General features: G+C 63.6%; 1 protein-coding gene across 5 annotated transcripts; it reads right to left on the reverse strand.

Moving 5' to 3' along the window:
- Positions 1 to 7,550: 7,550 nt before the first annotated feature.
- GTSF1 (gametocyte specific factor 1) lies at positions 7,551 to 9,774 on the reverse strand. 5 transcript variants are annotated; one of them, XM_069879500.1, is made up of 6 exons: positions 9,648 to 9,774; positions 9,148 to 9,274; positions 8,935 to 9,024; positions 8,469 to 8,541; positions 8,142 to 8,343; positions 7,673 to 7,750 (listed from the first exon to the last, which is right to left on the reverse strand). In XM_069879500.1, the coding sequence occupies exons 1-5, from the start codon at positions 9,738 to 9,740 to the stop codon at positions 8,187 to 8,189; spliced, it is 540 nt and encodes a 179-aa protein (XP_069735601.1). In that variant the 5' UTR covers positions 9,741 to 9,774; the 3' UTR covers positions 7,673 to 7,750; positions 8,142 to 8,186. The 5 variants fall into 5 exon arrangements, with proteins under 5 accessions (XP_069735602.1, XP_069735604.1, XP_069735599.1 ...); XM_069879501.1 differs by lacking the exon at positions 8,142 to 8,343 and having other exon boundaries at positions 7,551 to 7,750; XM_069879498.1 differs by having other exon boundaries at positions 7,661 to 8,343.
- Positions 9,775 to 10,570: the final 796 nt, after the last annotated feature.

Below are 10,570 nucleotides of genomic sequence, written 5' to 3' on the forward strand. Positions count from 1 at the left end.
GGGGCAGAGGACGGGCTGGGGCACTGGGACACAGGACACTGGGGGCACTGGGACACTGGACGGTGACGCTGGGGGGACACTGGGGGACACAGGACACGGGGAGTGGCAGGGCTGGGGACACTGGGGGGGGAAGGGGACACTGCGGGGGGGATCCGGCTGCTGCTTCCTGGAAGGAAAGAGCGGAAACAGAGGGGGGGTGGGGCTGGCAGCATGGGGGGGACAGGGGGACATGGGGACCAGGGGGGACACAGGGGGACATGGGAGACGAGGGTGGCCATGGGGAACACATGGGACAGGGAGGGACAAGGGGGACAAGAGGACACAGGGGACACAGAGGGACAAGGGGGGCAAGAGGACACGGGGGGGACACATGGGACACAGGGACACATGGGACACAGAGGGACACGGGGGGACAAGGGGGACAGGGGGACACAGGGGGACACATGGGGACAAGGGGGAACAAGGGGGATGGGGGGACACATGGGGCACAGAGGGACAAGGGGACAGGGGGGACATGGGACACAGAGGGACAACGGGGACAGGGGGGCGGCCGTGCACACGCGTGTGCCCCCCGTGGGGACAATGGGGACGTTTCCGTGGCCGAGGGGGAAGTGACGGGCGAGCGGGAACAATGCGCTGGCACCGCGGCCCTTCCTGCCTCGCACGGCCTCGCACGGCCTCGCACGCCTGCCCCGCGCTGCCACCTCCCTCCTGCACACGCGTGTGGCCTGGGACCATCCCTGGTGCCAGCCCCACAGCCCAGGTCACCCCCATGGACCCCATCTCCAGGGACACCCCATGGTGACGTCCCCATGGACCCCATCTCCAGGGACACCCCATGGTGACATCCCCAAGGACCCCATCTCCAGAGACCCCATCTCCAGGGACACCCCATGGTGACATCCCCAAGGACCCCATCTCCAGGGACCCCATCTCCAGGGACACCCCATGGTGACATCCCCAAGGACCCCATCTCCAGGGACACCCCATGGTGCCCACCATCCCTATGAATTCCAGCCCCACACCCCAAACACAGGACACCCCATGGATGCCGTCTCCATGGACCCCATCTCCAGGGACCCCATCTCCAGAGACACCCCATGGTGACATGCCCATGGACCCCAACTCCAGGGACCCCATCTCCAGGGACATCCCATGGTGACATCCCCAAGGACCCCATCTCCAGGGACCCCATCTCCAGAGACACCCCATGGTGACATCCCCATGGATACCATCTCCAGGGACGCCCCATGGTGACATCCCCAAGGACCCCATCTCCAAAGACCCCATCTCCAGGGACCCCATTTCCAGGGACACCCCATGGTGACATCCCCATGGACCCCATCTCCAGGGACACCCCATGGTGACATCCCCAAGGACCCCATCTCCAAGGACCCCATCTCCAGGGACACCCCATGGTGACATCCCCAAGGACCCCAACTCCAAGGACCCCATCTCCAGGGACCCCATTTCCAGGGACCCCCCATGGTGACATCCCCATGGACCCCATCTCCAGGGACACCCCATGGTGACATCCATCCCTATGGGTTCCAGCCCCATGGAGCACCCCAGGACACCCCATGGTGCCCCCCATCCCATCCCATCCCATCCCATCCCATCCCATCCCATCCCATCCCATCCCATCCCATCCCATCCCACATCCCCGTGGCTTCCAGCCCCATGGACACCCCCAGTGTCACCCGATGGTGCCCCCCATCCCTATGGGTTCCAGCCCCCCCATCCCACCCCAGGACACCCCACGGTGCTGTTCCCGCACCCCCATCCCCAGCGGGTCTGGGTGATGCTCCCAGCCCAGTCTGGCCAGAGCGGGTGCGTCTCTGAGTCACGGGGGGGCTGGGGGGGACCCTGAGTCACCGAGGGGGGCCGGGGGGGGGGACCCTGAGTCACGGGGGGGCCCAGGCCTGACTCACAGCGGCCGCCAGCCCCTATATAGCCTGGGCCGGCAGCAGGGGCCACGTCACCCCCCGCCCCCCCTCTTGGCTGGGGCTGCAGCGGGGAGGGGGGGGGGACTTTGGGGCACCCCCCAGATTGGGGGGGCACAGGGTGACCCCAGGGCACCCCAATGGGCGCGGGAGGCACAGGCTGGCGATGCCAGCCCCACGTGCCCCACGTGCCGTGCCTCAGTTTCCCCGGGCGGGGGGCTGTGGGCGCTGGCGCGGAGCCCCCCGGGGCTGGCGAGGGGCCCGCGGACGCGCCAGGATGGGGCCCCGCGCGCCGCCTGCTTCCCAAAAAGGCGCTGGAGGCAGCAGGAGATGGGAGCCGGGCACGAGGCCAGGATGGGGGGGAGAGAGCCAGGGGGGACGGGGACACGGGCAGGGACACGGGCACGGGACGTGGCTGGGGTCATCGGCATGGGACATGGGGCACAGGGACAGGGGACACGGGGACATGGGCACGGGACATGGCTGGGGTCATCGGCATAGGACATGGGGCGCAGGGACAGGGGACATGGGGACATGGGCATGGGACACGAGTAGGGACACAGGGACATGGGACACAGGGACACGGGCACAGGACATGGCTGGGGTCATCAGCATGGGACATGGGGCGCAGGGACAGGGGACACGGGGACATGGGCATGGGACATGGGTAGGGACACAGGGACATGGGACACAGGGACATGGGACACAGGGACATGGGCACGGGACGTGGCTGGGGTCATCGGCATGGGACATGGGGCACAGGGACATGGGACACAGGGACACGGGCAGGGGACACAGGGACATGGGCATGGGACACGGGCATGGGACACAGGGACATGGGACACGGCAGGGACACGGGCACAGGACATGGCTGGGGTCATCGGCATGGGACACGGGGCACAGGGACAGGGGACATGGGGACATGGGCATGGGACACAGGTAGGGACACAGGGACATGGGACACAGGGACATGGCTGGGGGGAGAGAGCTGGGGGGATGGGGACACAGGCAGGGACAAGGGCACGGGGTGGGGACACAGGGACATGGGCATGGGACACGGTTGGGGACATGGCTGAGGTCATTAGCATGGGACACGGGCGTGGGACACAGGGACAGGGGACACGGGGACATGGGCATGGGACACGGATGGAGACACAGATGGAGACACAGGGACACAGACAGGGACATGGATGGGGACATGGATAGGGACATGGACGGGGACATGGATGGAGACACAGGCAGGGATATGGATGGGGACATGGATGGAGACATGGATGGGGACATAGATAGGGACATGGATAGGGACATGGGCAGGGACACAGATGGGGACAGGGATGGGGACACAGAGGGGACACAGGCAGGGACACGGATAGGGATATGGACACGGACAGGGACACAGACGGGGACACAGAGGGGACACAGGCAGGGACACGGATAGGGATATGGACACGGACAGGGACACAGACGGGGACACAGATGGGGACACAGACAGGGACACAGATGGGGACACGGATGGAAACACGGATGGGGACACAGGACATGGGCAGGGACATGGTCAGGGGGCACGGATGGGGACACAGGTGAGGATCTGGAGAGCGACACGAGCAGGGACACGGCCACGGGCAGGGACACGTCTGGGGACACGGACAGAGGACACAGACGGGGACACGGACGCCTGCGAAGCCGATCGCGCCAGGGCCTGCGACGCCGGTTCCTGCCCGTTTCCTTTTCCTGCCGCCCTCAGACACTTTGATGGCCACCAGGGCTTTTCTTTGTCCTCCCCCCCAGCAGAACCAGCAGGACGGCGGCGCCGGCCACCGAGTCCCAGCAGGAACGTGGTTGTGGGAACGGGGGAACTGGTGAGGGGGGAGCAGAGCTGGTGCTCACGGCCCCGCGCGGCGCTGGGCACCCCGGGCTGAGGGGCACACGGGGTGGTGGAACAGAGCGGGGAGAAGCCGAGCATCCTGGAATGGGTTGGGTTGGAAGGGACCTCCAAGCCCATCCAGTTCCAACCCCACTGCAGGGACACCTCCCGCTGGATCAGGGGCTCCAAGCCCCATCCAACCTGGCCTTGAACCCCTCCAGGGATGGAGCAGCCACCACTGTTCTGGGGCCAGGGCTCCCCATCCTCACAGGAGAACATTTCTTCCTAAAATCTCATCTCAATCTCTCCTCTTCCAGCTCAAAACCATCCCCCCTTCTCCAATCCCTGCCCTCCCTGATCAAGAGGCTCTCTCCAGCTTTCCTGGAGCCTCTTTCAGTCCTGGAAGCTGCTCCAAAGTCTCTCCTTCTCTTCTCCAGGCTGAACAACCCCAACTCTCTCAGCCTGTCCTCGCACAGGAGGTTCTCCAGCCCTCAGGTCATCTCCGTGGCCTCCTCTGGACTCGCTCCAACAGCTCCGTGTCCTTCCTGAGCTGAGGACTCCAGAGCTGGACCCAGGACTCCAGGTTTGGTCTCACCAGAGCAGAGCAGAGGGGACAATCACCTCCCTCCCTCTGGTCCCACCACTTTGCTTGCAGCCGAGGGCACGGGTGGTTTCTGGGCTCCGAGTGCACTTTACCAGCTCACATGGAGCTTCTCCTCCAAGCTGCTCCCAGTCACATCGTCCCCAGCCTGCACTAAAGCCACCGATTGCGCTGACCCAGACGCAGGACCTTGCACTTGTCCTTGATGAACCTCACGAGGTTCCCACAGGCCCACTTAGAATCATAGAATCACAGAAACCTGGTTGGAAAGGACCTCAAAGCCCATCCAGCTCCAGGTCCCTCAGTCAAAGCATGTGGAAAAAGGCTAAAAAGGTGTGAAATCACCCCAAAAAAAGGCAGCATGGAGAAGGCACGAGTGATGGGACCTTCCTGGAAGGAGCGAGCAGGGTGGGAGCTGATGATCTCAAGGCGCGAGGATGAGGACGGTGACCACCAGGCTCTTCCTTCCCACCTCCTCCGGCTCCCAGCGAGGAGGAGCGTGAGGAGGGCTCTGAAGAAAGGCAAACTAGGTGGAAAAAGGAGGGAAACGCCTTCCATTTCCCATCTGGCTGAGGGAGGAAAATAAAATAAGCCAACCCTCCAACCTTCCCGGCTGGATCCACCCTCCCAGCCGAAGCTCCCGGCAAGTGTTGCGAGGCCGTTATTGGCACGGAGCAGAGCACACATGAAACCGCTCGGGAAACCACAGGGGAGAGATGTCAGGCAAAGAGGCAGAGGCTTTAAACACTCAGAGGCTTTTAAACAAGTGAGGCAACGAAGCTGGAGAAATTCCTTCTTAACTCTTTCCGGAGCAGGAAGGGCCTGCGATGGGATTTCCAACCCGCGGGGAAAGGTTTCCGCTTGCCGGCGCGAGGGGAAGCGGGAGCTGAGGAAACGTCGTATGAGGGGATGGGGTTTGCGGTCGGGGAGGATGATAGAATCACAGAACGGGTTGGGTTGGAAGGGACCTCAAAGCCTACCCAGTTCCAACACCTCCCACGGGATCAGGGGCTCCAAGCTCCATCCAACCTGGCCTTGAACCCCTCCAGGGATGGGGCAGCCACCCCTGCTCTGGGCAACCTGGACCTCCTCATCCTCACAGCAGAATGTTTCTGCCCAAGATCTCATCTCAATCTCTCCTCTTCCAGCTCAAAACTCTCCTCTCCCTGCACTCCCTGATCCAGAGCCCCTCCCCAGCTTTCCTGGAGCCCCTTTCCACACTGGAAGCTGCTCTAAGCCTTCTCTTCTCCAGAATGAAGAACCTCAACTCTCCCACCCTGTGCTGAAGCCCTCGGATCATCTCCGTGGTCCCCTCTGGACTCGCTCCACCAGCTCCATGTCCTCGGAGCACGCAGCTCCAGGATGAGATAAAGCCACGCGGGAGCTCATCCTGCTTCTCCACATCGAGCGATGAGGGGGGGATCAACCCCTCCGCCAGCTCCATAAATGGATCGAAAACGTGCTTGGAGGGGATAAAAAAAAAAAAAAAAAGGCGAAGGTTAGCGCTTGGCAGGTTAAAGCCTGAGGAAGGAGCGGCCGTTGGTGGAGGATTCCGTGTTCGGGCTCGGGATTGGAGGTGGAGGGAGGAAAAGCGTCTCCCAGATGGGCCGAGCCCAGGATGCGCGACTCCTGCCAGATGCACGTTAACGGGAGTTATTAGTCGCATAAAAACCGCTCTGCAGCTGCATCGCTGGGGCTGGCGAGGGAGGAATTAATTGCAACACCAGATCCCTCCCTCCTCCTCCTCCTCCTCCTCCTGGCCAGGAGGGATCGGCGGGACCCCCCCCTGCGCGCTCCCCCCCGCCAGACAGGGAAGAGAGCTCTGACCTCCCTGTGAACTGCTGGAGGAAAGGGGCAAAAAGCAGGTTCCCCCCCCAAAAAAAAATCATGTAGGCGGGGGTGGGGGAGGAGGCAGGGAGCGTGACACACGTGTTCCTATTTCCACACATACCGCCCCAAATCCGAGCTCTTCGCATCTCTCCTGGGGAGGGGGGGGCTCTGTGGGGTCCTGCGGGGAGGAGAAAGGGAGAAGGAATTGGGGGGGATCCAAAGGATTGGGGGGATCCCCCCCATTCTGGGTGGGGTGGGGGCTCTATGGGGTCCTGCTGGGAGAAGAAGGAATTGGGGGCATCCCTCCCATTCTAGGTGGGGTGGGGGCTCCATGGGGTCCTGCTGGGAGGAGAAGGAGAAAAGGAATTGGGGGGACCCAAAGGATTGGGGAGGATACCCCCATTCTAGGTGGGGTGGGGGCTCCATGGGGTCCTGCTGGGAGAAGAAGGAATTGAGGGGACCCAAAGGACTGGGGGGGATCCCCCCCATTCTGGGTGCGGGGGGGCTCCATGGGGTCTTGCTGGGAGGAGAAAGGGAGAAGGAACTGGGGGACGCTGAGAATTGGGGGATCCCCCCTGTTCTGGGCAGCCTGGGTGTGACAGGGGTGTCACCGTGGGAACGGAGGGAGGGGATGACGCGGTTTTTGGAGGAATGCAGGGGGTGGGGGGGGTCAATGAGGCTTCCCCCGTGTCCCCAGGAGGGGAACCCGCCCCACCCCGTGTCCCGGCGCCCGCGTTTGCGCAAGAGGCACCAAAATAGCCCTGTCTGAGCCCAAAACCTGCCTGGAAACGCCTGTCTGGGGGGGAAAGGGATTTGGGGGGCTGGGAGGGGGGGACGCACACACGACTGGAAGGGACAGGATGACCTGGGAGGGGATTGGAGTCACCTGGAGTGTGTTTGGTCACCACCCACTTTGTCACTGTCCCTGCCACAGGCTGGGTTTGGGAGGGGGGGCAGTTTGGGGACTTGGTGGGGGGTGTTTGGGGACATGGTGGGGGGACAGGGACATGCTGGGGGGTGGGGAAAGGATGTGGGTGAGCTGAGGGGTAATGGGGAGCCTCTGGAGGGTATGGGGACACACTGTGGGGGGTGACGGGGACATGGGCTGGCCCTGGGGGCTTATGAGGACCCACTGGGGGGGCTATGGGGACAAAGTCAGCCCCTGGGGGGTGACAGCCCGCTGCCCCCTCCCTCACCTGTGCCTCGAGGGACTTGCTGGGAGCCCACAGCACCTGTCCCACAGGTGTGGCCCTGTGTCCCCTTGCCCCCCGGCGTGTCCCCAGGGTGACAGGACACACACACACACACAGAATTATTTGAAACACAATTTAGAAAACTCCACGTACGACCACCCCTCACAACAAGGGCTGGAGGGGTGTCACCCGGCCCCTGGGGTAAAATCAGGCACCCTGTGGTGCTGCTGCTGCTGCCGCTCACGCTCTCTTCTGGGCCACAGGGCTCCTCGTGGCGCCCGGGCCTCTCCTCGGGTTTGTGGGCGCTGACGGCACCGAGCTGGGGGGAGAGAGAAGAGTCAGGGGCCACGGTTGGGGAGACACCCCTGGAGCTGGAAAACTGCCCTGTGGAGAAGAACCTGGGGGTGCTGGTTGACAACAGCTGAACGGGAGCCAGGTGGCCAAGGAGGCCACCAGCATCCTGGCTTGGATCAGCCACGGGGTGGCCAGCAGGAGCAGGGAAGGGATTGTCCTCCTGTGCTCGGCACTGGGGAGGCTGCACCTCGAATCCTGGGTTCAGTTTTGGGCCCCTCACTGCAAGAAAGACCCTGAGGGCTTGGAGCGTGTCTGGAGAAGGGAATGGAGCTGGGGAAGGGGCTGGAGAACAAGGGCTGTGGGAGCAGAGGGACCTGGAGGGGTTTGGTGTGGAGAAGAGGAGGCTGAGGGGAGACCTCATCGCTCTCTGCAGCTCCTGGAAAGGCTGGAGCCAAGCAGGATCAGGTTCTGCTTCCAGGAACAAGCGATGGGATGAGAGGAAACGGCCTCAAGTTGCACCAAGGGAGCGTTAGATTGGACATTGGGAAAAACTCCTTCATGGAAAGAGTGGTGAAGCGCTGGCAGAGGCTGCCCAGGGCGGTGGTGGAGTCTCCATCCCTGAAGGAGTTCAAAAAGCACGAAGATGCGATGCTTCCGGCCATGGTTTAGCAGGCCCAGGGTGGGGTTGGACTGGGTGAGCTTGGAGACCTTTTCCAACCTCAAGGATTCCACAACTGTCCTACCCATCTCGCAGGAAACGGTTGTTCATGCTGCCGTTGAAGATGAATGGGGGGCGCTCCTCCAGATTCTCCACCTCTGCAACAGGCAGGGGGACAGGGATGTGCAAGGGGACGGGGACAGGGACATGCAGAGGGTGAGGGGATGGGGATGTGCAAAGGGTGAAGGGACAGGGACGTGCAAAAGGGAGAGGGGACTGGGACACGTGGAGGGTGAGGGGATGGGGACAGGGACATGTGCAAAGGGTGAAGGGACAGGGACGTGCAAAAGGGAGAGGGGACAGGGACACGTGGAGGGTGAGGGGATGGGGACATGCAGAGGGTGAGGGGAAAGGGACAGGCAAAGGGGAGAGGGGATGGGGACAGGGACATGCAGAGGGTGAGGGGACAGGGACATGCAGAGGGTGAGGGGTTGGGGACAGGGCTGCGCCAGCCTTCAGGGGGGACACGGTGGCACCTTGGGGACACTCACCAGCCTCCCAGTCCTCCTCCCACGGCGGGGCCGGCTGGGCTACGGGCCCCTTCGGCTCCTGCCCCCTCTGGCTGAGGGACGTGCCCAGTTCTGGGGGGCAGAGAGGGCAGTCAGGGGGCACCGAGGGGACAGCTTGGGAGCAGCCGGGGGGGCGCTGAGGGGGTGGTTGGTGGGGGGGGGGGCACTGGGGGGGTTGGGGGTGCTGTGCTGTACCTGGAGAGAGGCTGGGCTGGAGCTGGTCGGGGCAGAAGGCCATGTGGCTGTGCAGCTGCTGGCGGGGCACACGGTGCCGGGCATTGAAGGGGCAGGTGACCAGTGTGCGGGCAACGTCGGGGTTGTTCTGGGGAGCCCGGAGCCAGCGGGGGGAGGGTTGGGGGCAGCCGCTGCCTCCCAGCAGGCCTGGCCTGGCCCCCCCCCAATGCCTCAGCCCTGACCCCCAACAGGGGCCTGGCCCCACAGGCTCCAACTCCGACCCCCAGGGACCCCAACCCCGACCCCCAGGGACACCAACCTCGACCCCCAGGGACCCCCGGAGACCCCAATCGTGACCCTTAGCAGGACCCCAGTCCCGACCCCCGGCCCACAGACCCCAACCCCGACCCCTAGAGACCCCAATACCGACCCCCTTCAGCCCCCAACCGCGACCCCACCGAGACCCCAATCCTGACCCCCAGCACCCCCTAACCCCGACCCCCAGAGCCCCCCCCCCCCACCTGCTGGCACTTGACGAGGTGGTAGGGCAGGCGGGACACGCGCACGCGGTGGTTTTTATCGTAGGGGCACTGGACGAGCGCCTGGGGGTCCATCACGGCAGCCAGGCCCGGCCGCGGCACCACTTCCGGTAGCGGTTCTGGTACCACTTCCGGTCGCCGCCGTCACCACGGCAACGGGGGCGCTTCCGGGAGGCGCTGTCGCCATGGCGACGGGAGCGGCCTGGATGCTCCTGCGGGGCCTGCGACCCCAGGGGCACCCAGAGAGCCGGTGTCACCGCCCCGGGGTCACACAGAGACAGTGTCACAGCCCCGGGGTCACACAGACAGTGTCACAGCCCTAGGGTCACACAGACAGTGTCACATAGACAGTGTCACAGCCCTAGGGTCACACAGACAGTGTCACACAGTGTCACACAGAGACAGTGTCACAGCCCCGGGGTCACACAGACAGTGTCACACAGCCCCAGTGTCACACAATGTCACATAGCCCCAGTGTCACACAGCCAGTGTCCCATAGACAGTGTCACAGCCCCAGTGTCACACAGTGTCACACAGTGTCACACAGTGTCACACAGACAGTGTCACAGCCCCAGTGTCACACAGTGTCACACAGACAGTGTCACAGAGTGTCACACAGCCCCAGTGTCACACAATGTCACACACAGCCAGTGTCACACAGCCCCAGTGTCACAGCCCCAGTGTCACAGCCCCAGTGTCACACAGACAGTGTCACACAGTCCCAGTGTCACATAGACAGTGTCACAGCCCCAGGGTCACACAGACAGTGTCACACAGACAGTGTCACACAGAGTCACACAGACAGTGTCACACAGCCCCAGTGTCACACAGTGTCACACAGACAGTGTCACAGCCCCAGTGTCACACAGTGTCACACAGCCCTAGTGTCACACAGCCAGTGTCCC

The sequence above is a fragment of the Phaenicophaeus curvirostris genome, chromosome 38 (genome assembly GCF_032191515.1).
Source record: "Phaenicophaeus curvirostris isolate KB17595 chromosome 38, BPBGC_Pcur_1.0, whole genome shotgun sequence".
In the NCBI taxonomy this organism is placed as follows: domain Eukaryota; kingdom Metazoa; phylum Chordata; class Aves; order Cuculiformes; family Cuculidae; genus Phaenicophaeus; species Phaenicophaeus curvirostris.